The 21400-nt window shown below is 37.8% G+C and overlaps 1 protein-coding gene across 8 annotated transcripts in view; it reads left to right on the top strand.

The window, feature by feature from the left end:
* EEF1AKMT2 (EEF1A lysine methyltransferase 2) overlaps window positions 1-21051 on the top strand; it is a 45440-nt gene extending 24389 nt beyond the window's left edge. For 2 of the 8 annotated variants that reach the window (XM_063727795.1, XM_063727796.1), the window contains exons 5-7: window positions 3717-3933; window positions 8757-8874; window positions 20716-21051. In XM_063727795.1, coding sequence (XP_063583865.1) covers window positions 3717-3933; window positions 8757-8851 — 312 coding nt within the window. In that variant the 3' untranslated portion in view covers window positions 8852-8874; window positions 20716-21051. Of the gene's footprint in view, window positions 1-3716; window positions 3934-8756; window positions 9307-12424; window positions 12531-13339; window positions 13473-13785; window positions 13898-20715 lie in introns of those variants that run through there. The other 6 variants (XM_054523015.2, XM_024253391.3, XR_010141641.1 and 3 more) reach the window with 5 other exon arrangements.
* Window positions 21052-21400: the final 349 nt, after the last annotated feature.

Raw genomic sequence — 21400 nt, 5'->3', positions numbered from 1 at the left:
AATAGACTATAATACAGTGTAAACATAACTTTTATATGCATTGGGAAACCAAAAATTTTGTGTGACTTGCTTCATTGTGATGTTTGCTTTGTTGTGTTGGTCTGGAACAGAACTTGCAATATCTCTGAGGGATGCCTGTAAAATCTGCCTATTCAAAACTTCCATTTGGAAAGCTAATAGTCTCTCAACTTAATAAGTCCAAAATGAAACTCTTGGTTTCCTCCTCAGACCTGATTTCCCCAGTCTTTCCCGTCTCTACTAATAACACTCCCATTTACCCTGTTGCATTTACCCAAAACCCAAGGAGTCATCCTTGATTCTTCTTTTTCCTTAAAGTCCTATATCCAATTCTGTTAGTTTTATTTATACATATATATTCCTATATATACATATATATATATATATTTTTTTAATTTTTATTTTATTTTATTTTTTTTGTGGAGACAGTGTCTTGCCCTGTAGCCCAGGCTGGAGTGTGGTGGTGTTATTACAGCTCATTGCAGCCTCAGTCTCCTGGGCTCAAGTGATTCTTCCACCAAAGCCTCCAGAGTAGCTGGGACTATAGGCCTGCTTCACCACACCTAATTTTTTTGTAGAGATGGGGTTTTGCCATGTTGCCCAGGCTAGTCTTCAATTCCTGGCCTCAAGCAATCTGCCTGCCTCTGCTTTCCAAAGTGCTAGGATTACAGTTATGAGCCACTGCTTCTGGCCAGTTTTATCTTCAAAATATATCAAGAATGTGATCATTTCTTGTTATCTCAATTGCTCCCTGTGAAGTCCGAACCACCATTATTTCTTGTTTAAACTACTACAGTAGCCTTTGATTTTGCCTCTCCATTTCCACTCATGCTGCTCTGATGTTCTTTCACCACAGGGAAGCCAGAGTGATTTTTTATTTGTTATTTTTTGAGATGGAGGCTTTTTCTGTTGCCCAGGCTGGAGTGCAGTGGCACCATCCTGGCTCACTGCAACCTTGGCCTCCTGAGTTCAAGCAATTCTCATTCCTCAGCCTCCTGAGTAGCTGGGACTACAGGCATGCACCACCACACCCAGCTAATTTTCTTTGTATTTTTTTAGTAGAGATGGGATTTCAGCATGTTGGTCAGGCTGGCCTTGAACTCACAACCTAAGGTGATCTGCCTGCCTTGGCCTCCCAAAGTGTTGAGATGACAGGTGTGAGCCACTGCTCCCGGCCTAATTTTTGTATTTTTAGTAGAGACCGGGTTTCACCATGTTGGTCAAGCTGGTCTCAAACTCCTGACCTCAAGTGATCCACCTGCCTTGGCCTCCCAGAGTGCTGGGATTATGGGCATGAGCCACTGTGTCCAGCCCTGGCCAGATTTTTAAAAATGTATGTTCATGTCGCTTCCTTGCTCACAATCCTGAATTGACTTCCCCATTGTGTTGTAAATGGATTCTGAACCTCATCCAGCCTTACAAAGTCCCTCATTTCTTACCTTCTTCCTCGTTTATCATCAATACTCCGGTCACACTGGCTTTTCTTCTATTCCTGAAACATGTCAAGCTTATTTTGAGTCTGTATACTTGCTGCCCTCTGCCTAGAGTATTCTTGCCCCAGATCTTAGCATGTTTGATTCATTCTTATAATTCAGATCTTTGCTCAAATAACACCTTAGAGAAAACTTTATTTATTTATTTGTTTTTATTTTTTGAGACGGAGTTTTGCTCTTGTTGCCCAGGCTGTGCAATGGTATGATCTCGGCTCACCGCAACCTCCGTTTCCTGGGTTCAAACGATTCTCCTGCCTCAGCCTCCTGAGTAGCTGGGATTACTGGCATGCGCCACCACGCCCAGCTAATTTTTGTATTTTTAGTAGAGGCGGGGTTTGTCCATGTTGGTCAGGCTGGTCTCGAACTCTCGATCTCAGGTGATCTACCCGCCTCAGCCTCCCAAAGTGTTGGGATTATAGGTGTGAGCCACTGTGCCTGGCCAAGAAAAGTTTCTACTCTGTTTTCCAAACTGTTTCTCTTCCAAGTCACTTAATGTCTTATTTCTCTGGTTTTATTTTCTTCATGGCATTTTATCTGAAGTTACTTATTTAGCTTATTTATCTTTTATCTTTCTCTTTGTAGAATTAAAGGTATATTTTCTTTCTTTTCTTTTCTTTTTTTTTTTTTTTTTTTGAGGCAGAGTCTCGCTCTGTCGCCTAGACAGGAGTGCAGTGGCGTGATCTCTGCTCACTGCAACCTCTGCTTCCCAGTTCAAGAGATTCTCCTGCCTCAGCCTTCCAAGTAGCTGGGACTACAGGCACATGCCACCATGCCCAGCTAATTTTTTGTATTTTTAGTAGAGACAGCGTTTCACCTTGTTAGCCAGGATGGTCTTGATCTCCTGACCTCGTGATCCTCCCGCCTTGGCCTCTCAAAGTGCTGGGATTACAGGCGTGAGCCACCGCGCCTGGCTCTATTTTGTTTACTGTTATATCCAGGGTCTGAAAAGTACCTGACAATAGATGTCCACAAAATATTTGCTGAATAGATGAGTATTTTTATATAGGCATTTAGGATGAGGAAGCCTCTTCAAAGTTAGCTCTTCAGAGTGATAGTCATTATTTTGCTTCAGGTCTAGTGAATACTTTGGACGTGAAGGAAGGGAGAAGACCCACCTTCCAATATACATCAATAGTATATACATTTTTAGGTCAATAGAGTTTTAGATTAAACATGATTTACAATTGCTGTATTAAATTTGTATGGATAATTGTGAGCTAATTGCCTAATTATTTTTTTCAAAATGAGTTTTCAGAATTTTCATTGGTAAATTGTAAATATTTTATAAAATTGAGGCAGATTGCTATTTCCGATGCTTATTATGCATCAAGTTATTGACAGTGAATGAGATGGTGATGTATGACTTTACACCTCTAAAGTGCATGAAATTTACCAACTTAAGTAATTACAGTTTAAAAGTTATTTAATTTCTTAAGCCTTATGCCATTCATTATATCCATTAGTAATTTCGTAAGCTGCTTAGTCAAGACCCAAGAAATTCTTTTTTTTTTTTTTTTAAAGGCTGGTCAAGTGAAGCAGTGGTAATAGAGAAGGAAGGAATAAATTTGTAACAGGTTGTGATCGATTAGTTGTAAACACCACTGCACTCAGACCAGCCAAGGCCCAAGAACTTTTGATCTACCGTGTTTATTTTAGGTTACACACTAGGAATATAAGCTAAAAATCTTATTCCCATAGCTGAGTGCTGTGGCCACATCTACTTAGGAGGCTGAGATGGGAGGATTGCTTAGCTCAGGTTTTCAAGTCTATCCCGGGCAACATAGCAAGACTCCTGTCTCCAAAAAATCTTATTTCCGGTGAACTTAGTTCCAAATAAATTGTCATTTTTAAGAATATGTAAAATTTTCTACTTTTTGACAGAAACAGGTTTTTCATAAACTAGGCTCATGAGCTCCATAATGTGCTGGTATTATTAGGGAATATGGCTGGCTTTTGATTTGTTTCCAAATTTGTAGAGATTTGGAATGTTCAGGAAATATCAGTCTCTCTTATTAATCTTGGCTTTAATGATCTTGGAATGAAGCTCATAAAAGTTAGCTATAAAGTTGAAAATATGTTTATTATATGTAAAATGCCATTATAATTAACGGGTCCTTTTATTAATAACCTTTTACAGGTTGTCACTTATATTCTGTAAGAATTTTGTTTTAATTGTTCTCACATAGACGTTGACTTTTAATATAGGTAGAAGACTTTTTGAATCTCTCCACACAGCTGTCTGGATTTCATATTTGTATTGACAAAGGGACTTTTGATGCCATAAGCCTTAATCCTGACAATGCAATTGAGAAGAGGAAGCAATATGTGAAATCTCTCTCCAGGGTGTTGAAAGTAAAAGGCTTTTTTCTAATAACGTCATGTAATTGGACCAAGGAAGAGTTGCTAAATGAATTCAGTGAAGGTAAATGACTATATGGTGTTTAAATGTGTGCTTACCTCAGGTTTCATGTACTTAAATAAGTTTTCTCCCCGTTTTGTGTTATAGTGTTTTACTTTTCTATTTGTGGGAATTGCCTGCTTTTTTCTCTGTTAATTACCTTGACAATAACTTTTGACTGTATATGCAAAGCACAGAGAAATAACATTGGTTGAGATCCAGAGATCTTTTAAAAAATTTTCTGAGAAACGTTGGCAGTTAAATACTAACATTTATGAGCCTGTAAAAATTAAGTTCTCAGCCTGGGCAACGTGGCGAAACCCTGTGTCTGCTAAAAATACAAAAAATTAGCTGGGATTGGTGGCGCGTGCCTGTAGTCCCAGCTACTCAGGAGGCTGAGGTGAGAGGATCGCATAAGCCCAGGAGGCGGAGGTTGCAGTGAGTCGAGATTGCGCCACTACACTCCAGCCTGGGTGACAGAGTGAGACATATCTAAACAACAAAAAAGAAAAACTTAAGTTCTCTATTTGAGTCATACAATCTTTTATTTAAGGTATATAATCTATTATTTATAGAATCAAACAAAAAGCACATATATTGTGCTTCTGACTTCAGTGCACTGATTTACTGGCAAATCCATAATAATGCAAATGGAAGAAGTACTTTTGTCTTACATGCTGAGAGTTTTGATATTATAGATACTTTAGCTGTCTTGCCCTAGTGGTCATTTAGGTCTTCAGAGATTATAGAACAGTTCTTGTTTTCAGAGGATATAGAACAATTATTTTTAAGATTGCACAGAATTAAAATGTAGGGAATTGATAGAAGATTCTGGTGCTGAGGCAGGCTCCTTTTTTGCCTAGTTAGCAAAGTGTAATTAGTGCCGTATCTACTTAGTGGAGATCTTGTGAGAACTGAGAATCTGTAATCTATACACAAAATATTTTGAGTTCTCTGGCAGACTGTTCCTTGCATTTTTTAAGAAATATTTTATCTGCCAGTTTTTTATGTAGTGCACAGGCATTTCTGGGAAAGTATCTTGAGAATCTACAGATATTTGCTTGTTTTTTCTTAGAATCCTTTTCAGATTAGTTTTTTTTTTTTTTTTGATCCTGTACTTTTTAAAGGATAGGATAAATTTTCAGGATGGAGTCTTGGGTAAATAATATGGTACTCAATATTTGGTTAAATTTTGAACCTCAGTTGTCACAAGCTAATGGAAAGTGAATTACCTCAAGAGAATAGTTTACTGTGTACCATTTATAACCGTTTTGGATATACCTTATTTTAGAGTTTGTTTTCTTTTTAGTATTAAGGGAATAGGCTGGGAGAACACTTAACACATGTCCTTTTGTGTGTGTTCAATGGCTTTGACAGATTATATAATGTAAAACCTGAAGTGTTTGAGGCTTGAAATATGAGCTTATGGCTTCATTACTATTGCCTCTGGAAAACAAGAATTGTATGTGATTTATTGTCTTTTATTTCATGCCATTTATTTTATTATCTTCCATGTTAAATTTGTTTCCTTTAGAACTGTTGAGGCCCTGTATCAATAAGCCTTTCCTCTTCCTGAACTTTGACAGTTTTAATAAATGCTCAAAGTTACACTGTGTAGGGCAAGTTTCTTTCCTGGTTTTTAAATACAGGTGTTCTTTTTTACTCCTAGAACCAGCAGACAAAAACATATTTGTCTGTCTTTGATAATGAGGAACAGACTTTAGCCTGGTTAGAGTACTTAAAAATGTGTCTTTGTCTGAAAACTATTGAGTAAACTATGTTCAATTTTAGAACAAAATACAGAATTTAAGCGAAATGTTATAATGGGAAATGTTATATAAATAATTATATACAATTGAAAACATTTTTTAGGCATGAGTCCCTTAGAAAATGGTATTTGGAGTTAGATATGGGACAGTAACAGAATACATTGCCCTGCGTCACTGCCAGAGGTCTTGTTCCTGACTACTCATACTGGCTGCCACATTCTCTTTGCATAAAATAAAGCTTGTTTCACCAATCTTTTAAGATTCTTTCTTATTTGAACTATAAATGTTCATAAAACTGTTGAAACAGATCTTGCATTTTTTCCTTGATACCCCTGATTATACAAATACTTTGTGTTGTAATTTTTTTGGTGAGGGTTACCTGGAACCATTTGCCCGTGTTCTAATTTGATGTCGAAGGGAATTGACTTTATGACAATGAATGAACGAAAACAATAACCACCCATCTTACTTCAGAAGCAATTTAAGGGAGTCTTTCTGAATCTATTCAGGTTTGGGGAACTATCCTTTAAAAGAAAAAGTAATTCAAATTTATTATCTAAATAATTGAAAAATATCAACGTCAACACATAAGCATACAGATTAAAATAATTAAGACAATTTGTTTACCATCAGTGGAGTACAACCACTATTAATATTTTGGTATATTCTATTTTGAAATATAATAACTCCAATTCTGTAGGGTTAGTTCAGGGAGTTAAAAAGTTACTCCTGGAAAATTCATACAGACAGAAAATTTTTATTATTAAATATCCAAAGCATTTGTAAAATTTTTGAAAACAAATATGGGTGTATAACTATGTATGTATCCAGCACAATGCCTGCATTTTCCAGCATTAAGATACATCATATTATTTTATTAAAAGGAATGTCCTAATTTGGAAAAGTTTTCTTACGATAAGCTTTTAATAAGCTTTATAATATTGAGTTATTATGATTTGGTGAAGTTAGATAACATGAATTAGGATGTATAATGAAATAGTATGATAGACCAATTGATGCAATAATATAATTTTTATTTTTATTTTTGAAATGGTCTCTCTCTCTCTGTTGCCCAGGTTGGAGTACAGTGGCAGGATTTTGGCTCACTGCAGCCTTGACTTCCTGGGCTCAAGTGATCTTTTCCACTTCAGCCTCCTGAGTAGGTGGAACTATAGGCACATATCATCATGCCTGGATAATTTTTATATTTTTAGCAGAGACGAGGTTTTGCCATGTTGTCCAGGTTGGTCTGGAACTCCTGGGCTCAAGTGATTCTCCCACCTGGCCTCCCAAAGTGCTGGGATTATACCATGCCAGGCCCTCGTTGGCATTTTAGTAAGTGACCTTCCAGCTTTATTTGTTTTATTTTTTAAAAGCAAACTAATATAACATTTTATTTCATAGTTTAGGAAAATACTACATTACCTTATTTGGATCTTTACAAAATCACAGTGAATTTGATGGGGTGGTGTGGTGCATTGGTATTAGTAGCTTAAGGCTGGGATTAGAGGCCTGAGCCACTGCACCCGGCCAGTATACATCACTTAAAACATTTTTTTCTGTTTACAAGAGTTATTTGAGCTCAAAGCATGAAAATTTAGAAAAATACAGAACCCCACCCCTGCCTCAAGAAAAAAATATTCCAAAACTAATAGGTCCATCAATGAGGGAAAACCTTGATTGGTGTTTTATTTTACTTTAATTTTAAAATTTATTTTGAGACAGAGTCTGGCTCTGTTGCCTAGGCTGGAGTGCAGTGGCATAATCTCGGCTCACCACAGCCTCCATCATCCGGGCATCTCCCACTTCAGCCTCCCAAGTAGCTGGGACTACAGGCGCACAGGCGCAGGCCACCACAATGGCTTATTTTTGTATTTTTTTAGAGATGGGGTTTTGCCATGTTGCCCAGGCTGGTCTTGAATACCTGGCCTCAAGTGATAGAAAGTGCATAGAAATCAGGATCATGGTAGAGGTAACTTGACAGTCTATCTCATTTAGTAAGTGGTGAAGCTGAGACTTCACCTAGGATTTTAGATTCCAAGTTAATTTTTTTTAAACCATACTGTGATGCTTTGAAAGTTACTAGTTCCTTGTCTTCCAGGCCCTTTATTAGTTCGTTTAGTTTGAGTCTTCATCTTTGTTATAAATTACTGTTTTTAATTCTGCTGAAATACATATACCGTTTTATAACCATTTTTAAGTGTACACTTATGTGGTATTAAGTACATTTACATTTTTTTGTGCAATTGTCATCACTACCCTTCTCCAGAACTTCTTCTACAAGTTCATTTATATTTCCAAGTTATTTTGCCTTTCTGTATTAAGTGCTTTTATATGTGTGGTGTGAATTAATAAGATTACTACATATAAAGCACTCAAAATAATGCCTGGCACTTAGCAAGAACTCAACACAGGGCCAGGCGATGTTGTTCACGCCTGTAATCCTAGCACTTTGGGAGGCTGAGGTGGGTGGATCACTTGAGATCAGGCGTTCCAGACCAGCCTGGCCAACATGGCGAAACCCCGTCTCTACTAAAATATGAAAAATTGGCCAGGTGTGGTGGTGCGTAACTGTAATTCTAGCTACTTGGGAGGCTGAAGTGAGAATCGCTTGAACTCTGGAGGCAGAGGTTGCAGTGAGCTGAGCTTGTGCCACTGCACTCCAGCCTCGGTGATGGAGTGAGACTCCGTCTCAAAAAGCAAACAAACAAACAAAAAAACTTGACACATGCTAGCTGCTTCCTACAAACCAGGTGATAGAGGCTAACAGAGATACAGCTTTGCAGGGATGACATACAGGAAGTGGAGGAAATGGGAGGTGGATGGAAAGCCTGTTTTTTCCAATTTGTTTTTGGTCTTGTCTTTTCCTTGTTAAATTCAAAGTGATTTTGGATGACCATACATATGCTGTACATACATAGTAGAATTGAAAACTCATGAAGTGAAATTCAGCACAATTTAGAGTTTGGAATCATAGTTTTACAAAGGGTTCAAAGGTACAATGTTAATGCATGCATATAAATAAATGTAAGTATGAGACTCAATTATTAATAAAAGTATTTAAATTTTGTCTGACAGGATTTGAACTTTTCGAAGAGCTGCCAACACCCAAGTTCAGCTTTGGAGGCAGATCTGGAAACAGTGTAGCAGCATTGGTTTTCCAAAAAATGTGAGACTTTTTCTTGGACAAATTCAGGTAGCTACACAGAATCTACACAGCAAAGTTAACCTGACACAGAAAATCCTTGTGCAAATAAATGCTTAGTAAGTACACAGGATGCACATGTTGAATAGAGTATACTGGATTGGTGAAAGAAAATAATAATAATGAGCATCTAAGTGGTTGGGTTTTAGAGATCAATCAAGAATAATTTTAATTTTCTTTTGTATTTGAAATGTGAATAGTTTTCTTTTTGATTAAAAAAATTTCCTGTAACTGCTAAACAGTTAAAAACTTTAAAGTAGTAAATGAGTTTATAGAAAGCATGTATTCTTGATTTTTGTGCCTTGGTAAAGTTGATAACTATTTATGAATATTTGACCAAATTATTCCAGCATCAGAATAATAAGCAAAATAACTTTGTTAGTGTTTTGTTAGACTGTTTATGAAATATAACAAGAAATACTATTTTGTGTTGGATGGTGGTTATTTTTAAACTTAATTAATACCTGTGAAAAGGCCTCTTACCTTTATGTATATAATTAAACAAAATCAGAGAAATGTATCAGTTGCTCAAGTTATCAAGCCTGCATTTTGCAGCTATGGTCTTCTACACACTGTAAGGGTAGTAGAAGGAAAGAGAACTAAGGAGTGTTATTATTTGCTAGCGCTATGTTAAGTTGTCTTATTAAGTAACTGAATCCTTTCAATATCTTCTTGAGGTATGTATTGCTTGTTCTTGTTTCTACTTATAAGGAAAATGAAGCTGAGAGAAGTGAAGTCACTTTTATGAGGTTCAACAGTACAGATGGAGCCAGGATTTTTATCTGGGTCTGTCTGACTTTAAAACACATACTCTTCTCCTAGCATATTCTGCCTCACAGGTGCTAAGTCTCTGCCTTTGTAGCATTTGCAGTACAGCTGGAGACCCATGATGATTACATATAAAGTTCAGTTAGAAAAGATAGGTAGTTATTTTATTAGTGTTCATCTGTGGAGTATCATAATAGCAGTCAGCCAACTCTGTCTCATATCATCCTTCATTACTTTTCCCCATCCCCCTACTCAAAGACTTGCCTCTGTTAAGAATTTTGTCATTCTTCTGTGAAAGGGTAGTGTAAGTTATATAAGCCTGCAGTGATATATGCACAAAGATGTTCTAGTTAGGGGCTAATTTAGCAAGAGAAACAGTTTATTAATGTTTTTGAAAAGATAAGTCATATTTATACTTAATACCATTTTGTATTTGTGGTAGTATTTTAATATTGGAGCCAAATACAAATTTTTGCATAATTTTTTGATGATTTTCAGCTTTGTGGGCCTATTGGGTTACATAAGTGACTTTTTGTTTATTTGGCAAATGTTACTCCTGTATTGAGTAAGTCTAACATTACGTCCCTTTTCTTTTTGGGGAGGGGTAGACGGAGGAGTGAGTTTTTCATTTAGATCAACATTGATCAACCATTAAGACAAGATAGTTGAAGGACATGTACGTGGACTGTCAACAAAAATAACATTTTTTGAAAAGCTTTTATTTTCAACATGTAAAAAGTGAGAAATTACTTCAAAATGTATGCAATTTAAATTTTTTACAAAATTGTGTTGATTTTACAAGACAGGAGATCTTAAACTGTAGAAAGTTTTATAGTTTTTGAGATCGGGTCTTTGTTTTTTTTTCACATTAATATTCTTTGATTTCAAATATAACATAGATAAGTACTCTTAGAATTTTGAGTTAAGTATATGCTATTTTAATGTGCTAATCCTACAAACTAGGCTTTCTGTGTGACTAGACTGAGATGTTGAGTTTGATTCACAAAAAGCTTGGAATAGTTCTTTGTTGAAAAGCTTTTCGAGTCACTATTTGGGGCATGTTTGTGCCATTTGCAAAGGTGAAGGTTTTCTTTTCTTTTCTTTTTTTTTTTAACCATAGAGCTTTTGATAAGGTTAGGAAAAGGAAGTTGTCATCTCTTCTTATTACTCTAATCCTGCTGGAAGCTGGCTTCTTAGGGACTAAAACCAGAACAAATGGAAGGTCCAAAAATGCTAATAAGAAATTAGTATTTTCACATAATACCAAACTGTAAAAACCAGGCCAGCAAATGTCCCTAGGTTCCTGAAACAAACCATAAATACATTATTTAACTTAGTATTGTTAAATTGTATAAATATGTGGGTAACTGTGACAGAAATTATGCACTTATAAAAAGGAGCAGTAAGTTACATAGTTAATGCTGTTTTCTGTGGATAAGAAGTTGGAATTGTGATTTCATTTAATCGAAAGACGCTTATTTTGAGGAAACTTGTTTGAAATGCAAACGCGATTTCTCTGTGGAGCCTGCACGGAATTGCTGCTTTTCACTATGATTATTGCTGCATAACAGGCCACTTCTGTGTGTAGGAAGTGCGTGTGCAAGTCCAAAGGGAATTGAGGCCTGAATGGGTAGGTTACACCAATTAACAAATACAAAGTTTTCAGTACATTTTGTTTTAAGCCAGGTGCACAAGTTAGAGTTGCTTTTTGGGACTGGCATTTATGTATGTGAGAATCAAACCTGATATCACTCTTGGCAGCCTGACTAAAGCCATTTAAAAATAAGTACAAACTGTCCTTGAATGATTTTTTTCCCATTGTAGTAGCACTGAGTTTTCCTTTTTTCTTTATCTGTGGTATGCATGCAATCTTCTGGGTTTTTTTTCTTTTTGAAGAAATAAGGGAGCTAAGTATATACAAAAGACTTTTAGTCTTTTTATGAATCATGTGCTTCAGTGGACTTACTTATTTTAAAATTTCCATGATACTGTAATGCGGTACTGTATGTTGACCTCAATTCACATTTATCCAGAGTATAATAGAAACCTCAATTTTTAAGGAACCTACATTAGTAGTTAAGTTTCTTATGGCCTTGAAATAATTTTCTTCAAATTGGTATACAAAGAAATAGCGTATTCCTGCCTATGTTAATGACTTTCATTTATGTTCTTTTAAGTAATTTTATTTTACGAATTGTGTGTGTGTGTATGTGTGTGTCTGTCTGTCTGTCTGGTGGCCTACAATGAAAATCTGTACAAATGTGAACAGTTTGTCTCCAGGGGAGAGCCCTGGGATTTGATTTCCTGTTTTTGGGCTCTGTAAGCTAACGTGTATGTGCTCCTGGACAGCCCTCTGCTTTGAGAGTATGAGACCAAGTGTCTTGTGTTCCACAGCAGTAATCTCTTTAGCTAATGGCGTGTGTGTGTGTGTGGGAGGGAGTGTTGATGGGCTCTGAAAGAAGTCTTGTCTTGTACATTTCACTGAATGAAGGCTGCCCATGACCTAGAGCTTGATTGTGGGAGGTGAGGAGCATATATGGCTGAAAGACAATTGCATAGTGGGGAAAAAAATTAGGAAATCCTTACATTTGTCTTGGTTAGGCAGGAAACAGAGATGTCCATAGAAGAAGAGGGAGCTCATCAGCATGTTTTATTAACAGTTAATGGAAGAAAATTAATGCTAATTTATTCTTCATATACACCATGCAATTTGTTAGAAAAGTAAAAGAATAGTTTGAAATTCTTTGGTCAATTGATGGATTCCTATGTTCAGGGCATAGAAATGAAACTCAACATCAAGCAGACAAATACCCAAGCCCACAGGCTACATAAATGCTGAATAAAACCAGCTCTACAATGGAACTCTGAAAAGCGACGGGGTAAGAAGCCTAATGAATGATTGAATATGACCTTAGCAAAATCCCTGGAGTGTTGTTGAAAGATCATTCATTTCCAGCTTAGATGTCAAGATGGGCTCCAGTAACCAGGAAAAAAGAGAGCTTGAGTCAGTACTTACTGAGTTTTAAAAATCTTTTGCAACACAGTGTATTAGACTGATCATTAAAAGGGCTTCTCTAGCTGAATTTTGAGCTGTCACTATAGTTTAGGCCCGGGGAAATAAACTTAAAAAGATAGGAATAATTCCTAAGACATGAATGTATCAATATCCTATCCTGCTTTTCTGGAGTAGGACTTCAAAAACTGAGATGTATAGGCTGGCAGAATGTACTTTTGTCATGCTGATACCATTGTAAAAAAGACTTAAACTAGGAGATCAATTGAGCCCTAAAGTATTTGCAAATTACTTGCCTAGCTTGTTAGAAGAAGAAATAAAAAGCCAAAATCTACATTTTTGTTTTCAAAAGAAATGATTTCTTTGTTTCCTGAAGAGATGAGAAATGATAAATTCTTCCATGTTATATTTTTACGTACGTATTTTTATTACAGTACCGTATCAACAAATGATAAGTATTTTAGTGAGTGATCTTTATTGTTCATAGTATCTGGAAGCGTCTTAAGAAAAGCAAATCTAATACATCTGTTTTCTCAAATATGTAAAAATTTACACATGATCCAGCAATTAGCATATCGTGTATATTTCTGAGTAGCTTAGGAAAAATATGAAACTACTCTGGTTGAATAAGGGGACTGTGAACTGTATTTCTCAATTTTCATTAATATATTACAGATCAGGCAGCTTATCATCGATGATAGCAGAATCGAAATGGCATTGGGATGGCTGTAGTTCCCTAGCTTTTGCCTGCCTTACTGCTGCAAAGAGGAGAGAATTGTTGGGAGGAAGAGGCTAAATGTAGAAGAGTGTGGGTGCTGTCAGTTCACATTTTCCTCCTAACCCTTCTGCTAATAGGAAAATGTCAGGCCTTTGTTCCCATCTAATTTTAGTACATCCTGGCTAAAAAAATGTTAGGATGAAAAAATGTTAGGATGATTTCCAACCATGGAACTTTGAGGGGTGGGGTAGGGGAAGGAAGAGTGGAGGAAAGAACAGTTTATACTCCATATCCGTCTGCCTTTCTGCAACAGCAGCTAGCCCCTACTCTGTTGATTTGGGTAATGAAATAAATTTAGATGCATTGAAGCAGTGATAATTAGGTTTTCCTTCTATGTTCTCAGTAAGAAGCCTAGTTGGTTTCTGAATGGGGAAAGTCATAATATGGTATTTAATGAAACATACCTGGCGGAATTAAAGAGCTGTACGCAAGCTTTGGAAGAAAGGCCTGAAATTGTGAGTGAAAACTACATGTGGTGCTATGTATAAATAGAACCTTTGAGATGCATTTGTATTTCAGGGAAGCTGCTTTTATACTGTTATTGTGAATGAGAGTAATATTTTGATTTTTAAGAATCAGTCATAAGCAAGGCACACAAGGCTGAGCTGTTTATCCCCTCTGTAAACCCAACAGGCCTAGAGGGAAAGCCCAGATTCAGGGAGAGAGCCAGTTGGATCAAACAATTGATAATATAGTTTGTTCAAGAGATAGGACAGAATTATTGGCTTTGTAGTTGAAACTACCAATTGTTGTGGTTGTTATTTGATTAAAAAGTAATTAACTGAATTAAACTAAAAGGGCAATTCTGAATACTGGAGCTCACTACGAAATAAGCTGTCTTCAGTATTCAGTTAGTGAGCTAAGGTATCCTGTTGGAATTTGTATGATGAAGACATTATGTAGCAGAAGTAAGATCATTTCATTATTTGCAATGAATTAAGCAGATTATTTTCTGAACTTGAAATTCAGTTGAATTTATTTTGGTTCCTTTCATTTTATAACAGCAGGTAATTTGTTAAAATCTATTAAGCAATAGAATAGATGTCAAATAAATGATTTTTAAAAATATTTAATTTTGGAGAAAAAATGATTAGACCTAGCCAAGTTACTTTCCTTTTCTGGTCTTCAGTTTTTCTCTCCATAAAACAGGGGCACTTAGTGATATTTAACATTGTGTATCCTTGTTAGCTCATGTTGCCATAATAAAATACCATGAATTTGGTGGCTTAAACAACAGAAATTTATTTCTAGAAAGTGAGTTCTGGAGGCTAGAATTCCAAGATCATCGTGCTGGCAAGGTATATTTTATTTTAAGGCCTCTTCTCTAGGCTTGTAGGTGGGTGACATCTATGTGTGTCTACATGACTTCTTTGTGTGCAATGGCGTTGGAGGAGAGAGAGCGCATAAGCTCTCTGGTGTCTCTTCTTATAAAGAGCACTAACCCCAGCCGGGCATGGTGGCTCACATCTGTAATCCCAGTACTTTGGGAGGCCAGGGAGGGCAGATTACCCTAGGTCAGTAGTTTAAACCAGCCTGGCCAACATGGTGAAACCCCGTGTCTACTAAAAATACAAAAATTAGCCAGGCCTGGTGGCACACACCTGTAGTCCCAGCTACTTGGGAGGCTGAGGCAGGAGAATTGCTTGAACCTGGGAGGTGAGTTTGCAGTGAGCCAAGATCACACCACTGCACTCCAGCCTGGGTGACAGAGCGAGACTCCATCTCAAAACAAAAACAAAAACAAAATAAAGGTCACTAACCTCATCCTGAGGGCCTCACTCTCATGGCCTCATCTAACCCTAATTATTTCACAAAGGCCCCATCTCCAAATACCATCACGTTGAGGGTAGGGGTCAGGGCTTCAATATGTGGATCGTAGGGGAAACCAACATTTACTCCATAATACTCCTGAAATCAATTGAGGCTTAGAAAAAGCCCTACAAAATAGGCTTCTAGAATAGCTGTCCCTTGGTATGCACGAGGGATACTGGGACCACCTGCTTATAACCAAATCTATACATAGGTGAGTTTTGCATCCCAAGAATATTGGATTATCGATCTGAGTTTGGTTGAAAAAAGCCAAGTATAAGTGGACCCACATAGTTCAAACCCATGTTGTTCTAGGGTCGACTGTATAGATGGGGAGATTAAATACTCCATTTGCTAACTCTCAGTTGTTAGGTAACTTGAAGGTTCTTTTAAACCAAGGTATCTGTACTCATATATATATGTACATAAGATATTTGAAGCAGTCAGATAGATGAGTATTCAATCTAAAAAAAACCTTTGTCTATGTTTTCTTAAACTTTGTATTTGAGTATTGTCACTGATATCTATTTGATAAGTTTGTATACATTTGACCAAAGGGGTTTTTTTTTTTTTCTTCGAGACAGAGTCTCACTCTGTCGCCCAGGTTGGAGTGCAATGGTGCGATCTTGGCTCACTGCAAACTCTGCCTCCCGGGTTCAAGCGATTCTCCTGCCTCAGCCTCCCGAGTAGCTGGGACTACAGGCGCCCGCCACCACCCCTGGCTAATTTTTTGTATTTTTAGTAGAGACGAGGTTTCACCGTGTTAGCCAGGATGGTCTCGATCTCCTGACCTCGTGATCTGCCCGCCTCGGCCTCCCAAAGTGCTGGGATTACAGGCGTGAGCCACCGCGCCTGGCCTATTTTTTTTTTTTTTAGATAGGGTCTCTCTCTGTCACCCAGTCACCCAGGCTGGAGTACAGTGGTATGATCATGACTCACTGCAGCCTTGACCTCCCAGGCTTAAGTGATCCTCCTGCTTCAGCCTCCCTAGCAGCTGGGGCTACAGGTGCATGCCACCATGTCAGGCTAATTTTCCTATTTTTTGTAGAGATGGGGTCTCACTATGTTGCCTAGGCTGGTCTTGAACTCCTGAGCTCAAGTGATCCTCCTGCCTCAGCCTCTCAAAGTATTGAGATTACCAACGTGAGCCACTGTGCCTGGCCTAGAGATATCCAAGAAAGTTAGGAATTTACATGTTATTGTTTAGTCCACTTCCATTTTTATATATAGAAAGATTGAGATCAAGACTGGGCCTTAGGAAAATTGTGATAATTTGAGGAGTCTCCCCAGTATGGTTCTTTTTTGACACAAGACACAAACTACACACAGATGACCTAATTTGCCACTCTAAGATGAGTATAGTATATGGGTATAGTATATGGGTCTGCCATTCTTTTTTTTTTTTTTTGAGATGGAGTCTCGCTCTGTTGCCCAGGCTGGAGTGCAGTGGCGCGATCTCGGCTCACTGCAAGCTTCGTCTCCTGGGTTCACGCCATTCTCCTGCCTCAGCCTCCTCAGTAGCTGGGACTACAGGTGCCTGCCACCATGCCCGGCTACTTTTTTTGTATTTTTTTTTAGTAGAGACAGGGTTTCACCATGTTAGCCAGGATGGTCTTGATCTCCTGACCTCGTGATCCACCCACCTCGGCCTCCCAAAGTGCTGGGATTACAGGCCTGAGCCACCGTGCCCAGCCCTTGCCCTTCTTATATATAGTATGCTGTATATACTACAGTATATATAGTATATGGGTCTGCCCTTCTTATATATAGTATGCTGTATATACTACAGTATATATAGTATATGGGTCTGCCCTTCTTATGCCCTGTGTCTCTCCAGGCTACTGTCAGTTTGTCTCTGTAACTGCTTATTTCCCCAGTGAAACAGAAGTATGTTACAGGTGATAGCAAAGTACCTTCTGTATAGTAGGTACTTAAGGTTGGTTTCCCTTCCCTACATTTCTTTGAAACAGCTTGGAGAGAGAAGCAGTGGTTTAGACCGTGCATATTAGGAATGTGAATATTAAATGAGAAATGTAAAGCAGCTTAGCGGGATTGCTGGCACACACCAAGGCCAAATCAGTGTTCTTTCCTCCAAGGACCCTTCTTCCCATGGAGCTAATATGTTTAATTGTTTGAGATTTTACCCCTCAGTGCCACAGTTTTAGTATATTCAGTTCCATTGTAGGCATTTGTGTTCTAGGAGTGATTAAATGAGTGAAGAGAGGAGGAGTGCTAGATAAGTGAGAGGGAAAGTTTAGGTAGGCCTTTCAGAACTTCTTAGAAATCATACTGTGTAGCTTCTTCTTTAATCTCTAGCTAGCGCTGGTGCTGAAGCACTTATTTATTTTTTTGATAGACCAAGTCTAACTGTATTGCTTGGCTGGAGTCAGACTCCTGGTCTCAAGCAGTCCTTCTGCCTCAACCTCTTAAGTAGCTGGGACTCCTGAGCAGTACACTGTGCTGGGCTTGAAGTACCTTTTTTTTTTTTCAGTCATTTAAGAAATGAGGATCAGATATTGGCCGGGTGTGGTGGCTCACGCCTGTAATCCCAGCACTTTAGGAGGCCAAGACGGGCAGATCACGAGGTCAGGAGATCGAGACCATCCTGGCTAACACGGTGAAACCCTGTCTCTACTAAAAATACAAAAAAATTAGCCGGGTGTGGTGGCGGGCGCCTGTAGTCCCAGCTACCGGGAGGCTGAGGCAGGAGAATGGCATGAACCCAGGAGGCAGAGCTTGCAGTGAACCGAGATAGTGTGCCACTGCACCCCAGCCTGGGCGACTGAGTGAGACTCTATCTCAAAAAAAAAAAAAAAAAAAAAAAAAAGAAATGAGGACCAGATAGTATAATGCCAGATTTTCATGAAATGTCCTTTATGATGTGTCAGCAGAGACTAAGAATACCCCTCGGATTTAGATCGTTATCTGTTTTAAGTGGTAATATATATTTTTTTTTTTTGGAGACAGGGTCTCACTATGTCACCCAGGTTGGAGTGCAGTGGTGCAGTCATGGCTCATTGCAGCTTCAACCTCCTGGGCTCAAGTGATCCTCCAACCTCAGCCTCCATAGTAGGTGGGACCACAGGCACATGCCACCACACCCAGCTATTTTTTGTAATTTTTGTAGAGACAGGGTTTCGCCATGTTACCCAGGCTGGTCTCGAACTCTTGGCCTCAAGCAGTCCTCCCGCCTTAGCCTCCCAAAGTGCTGGGATTATAGGTGTGAGCCACTGCATCCGGCCTCAGTAATTATTCACTAAGAAATGTAGGTATGGTGGGGGAAAATGTTAATGTGGGTGCATTTGAATTGAAACCAAATGGACAAGGATATGGTATACCTTCCTTCATTAGGTCTGAGTGCCAAGGCATTATTCCAAGTGATATCAGACAAAGGAACCAAGAGCATGTCCCTGTAGGATCATGCATTAGGAAGCTGGTAGCACTGGATTTAATGAAAGTGTTGAATTGGATTTGGGTCTTGGCCATTTAGGAAGCAGTGGCCTGATATTTTATAATTGATTTTTACTTTGCATCATCCAGATTTGATATCCTTGATCAGTGATTCAGGTTTATTTCCTTTGCTGTAAGTTAACAGTGCCATTCACGGTTTGATGTTGAGTAATACTTTAGTTTATCTGATTTGTCCTTAGTTTATACTAGAATTGACAGTGTAGTGTGTAAAATGTATGGTGAATCAGTTGTTTATGCTACTCTAGAAAACATTTGGTTTGGCTCGGCTCGGTGGCTTACACCTGTAATCCTAGCACTTTGGGAGGCTGAGGCGGGCAGATTATTTGAGCTCAGGAGTTCAAGATCAGCCTCAGCAACACGGTGAAACCCCGTCTCTACTAAAATACAAAAAATTAGCCGGGAGTGGCGGTGTGCACATGTAGTCCCAGCTACTCAAGAGGCCAAGGCAGGAGAATTGCTTGAAGCCGGGAGGTGGAGGTTGCAGTGAGCTGAGATCATGCCACTGCACTCCAGCCTGGGCGACAGAGTGAGACTCTATCTCCAAAAAAAAAGAAAAAAAAAAAGAAAAAACAAACAAAAGAAAACATTTGGTTTTTCAGGTTTGTTTATTTCTTTAACCTTTTTATTGGTGGTTATATGACTATCTCAATGTCTAGAATGCTTAGTATCACTATAGACATGTTGGCCAGAGCCATATTGCTTTCTCTAGTTAATCCTAGAGGGCTTTAGTCTTTTAACCATTTTAAGAAAGTTCTACAGAGTTGAGGTCAATATGATATGATGTACCTCTTTAGGACAGAACAGAATCAAAGCTTCGGTTCTTTATGTTAGGTAGTTTAACAGTACAGTGGTTGACTAACCTGGTTTTGATCAAGGTGTTTTTTTTGCTTTTTGTCCCTTGTAAAAGTTAAGAGAAGCTGTAAACTAGTAATTAAAATAGTAAGCCAACTTCTCATTCATATCAATTCTTTCATATTATAGGTACAGTTAAACCTATAGCTGCAGGTTACGCACGTACAAAATCAGCAAGGCTAGTCTCTCTTAGAACAGTCATGGGTATGAATTCAAACAAAAGATCTTTGCTTTTGGTTAATATAATAGATTGACAAACTGCTGAGGAGAGTTAAGAAATTCACAGGCTAGTATGTAGGCTAAATGTTCTTTTCATACTGCTCCCAGGAATGTTCTGCCTTTTAGAACTAGAGGCAGATTTCTTTTCTTGACATTTTAAATCCAAAGGATTCAGCCTTTAGATTGGGTTTTTAAGCTCTGTGAAATCACCAACTGTATCTAGTTTTAGTTTCCTTTCTACCTAATGAAAATGAAATTTACTCAGTTTCATTTTTAGGGGGAAAGGCAGGAGAGCAGTAGCTTTGAGCATATCACTAGGGATGAATTCAAAATCGATTTTTCTTGAGGCAGTGACTTATGGCAGATAGTTGACAAGAGAAAAATTAAGTTTTGAGCTTATATCTCAAATACTGAATGTGAATTCCACTAAAGAATATTTAAGAAAAAAAAGTTGAAATGGTTTCATTTAAAGATGGTAACATAAACATTTAGCCTGGTCTACAGTTGAAATATTTTCTAGATTAAATGCAATTTATAATATAGCAATATGAAAATACTGTAATTTGTTTTTAGATATGTTTTTGGTGGGGTAACTGAAGCAAACTAGGAAACTCACCATGTTATAATGATAATAATTAGAGTCTACTTCATGTAAGATCATAAACAGATGCTTTTGAACCTTAGTATTAGAATAATAAAATAGGTTTAATAAGTTTTACTTATGCCATTTACTTTGAATGTAGATAGTGAAAAGCCTTTCTTACACTTTTTTAAAGCTTTTTATTTACCATACATAAACTTTTAAATGTTTGTTATTCATGCTTGTGTTTTCTTGTAGCACATAATACCAGTAGTTACTATTAACTTTGAAAAAAAAATATGAAGTTGAAATAAGTTTTAACTGTTGCTCTGTTCTTTTTAGCTTACTTTACCAGAACTCTTCCATCCAGTGAGTTGCAAGCGTGACATTTGCTGTGTTTTCAGCACCTGCCAACTTGGAAAGCAGGGTTTGTGTTCAGGACTTAGGCTCACAACCCATACTTTGTGGTGCACAATGCTGGCCCAGCTGGCATGCTTTCGTACCTCAATGGTGCTAGACAGTCAGTTACAAAGCTGTGTGGCTTCACATGCACTGATCTCAATAGTCATTCCTCTTCAAGCTGCTTTCAACTCTTTATTTTGTATCAAAGGAGTGGGATTGGTATTATTAAACTCATTGCTGAGGTTATTTTTCAGTGAAAATAAATTGTTTTATTTAGTTCTTGGATCAAAGAGTAATTTTGTCCTCAGGAACCAAATACCTCTTTAAAAAGGTGTGTGTGTCTATATATGTATCATGTATGTATGTATGTATGTATGTATATACACACATGCATGATTCCAGCCAGAGCTATAATTCATTTCTTATTTTCATCAGTGGATAAAAAGGACAGGAAAGAACAGAGGGATTAATGTGTCATGTGATCCCTACATGCTAATGTAGGTAGGGTTATTAGTTGTAGCTGGACAAAGATGTGGGAAAATTTACAGAACTTTTCTTTCTGAGTAAGACATGAAAATTGCCCCGATGATAGGTTCAGATTTTTTATTTCCATCTATAACCAGAA

Source organism: Pongo abelii, chromosome 8, assembly GCF_028885655.2.
Source record: "Pongo abelii isolate AG06213 chromosome 8, NHGRI_mPonAbe1-v2.0_pri, whole genome shotgun sequence".
NCBI lineage: Eukaryota > Metazoa > Chordata > Mammalia > Primates > Hominidae > Pongo > Pongo abelii.
The sequence above is the reverse complement of the archived record's forward strand: the minus strand, read 5'-3'. Positions and strand labels throughout refer to the sequence as shown.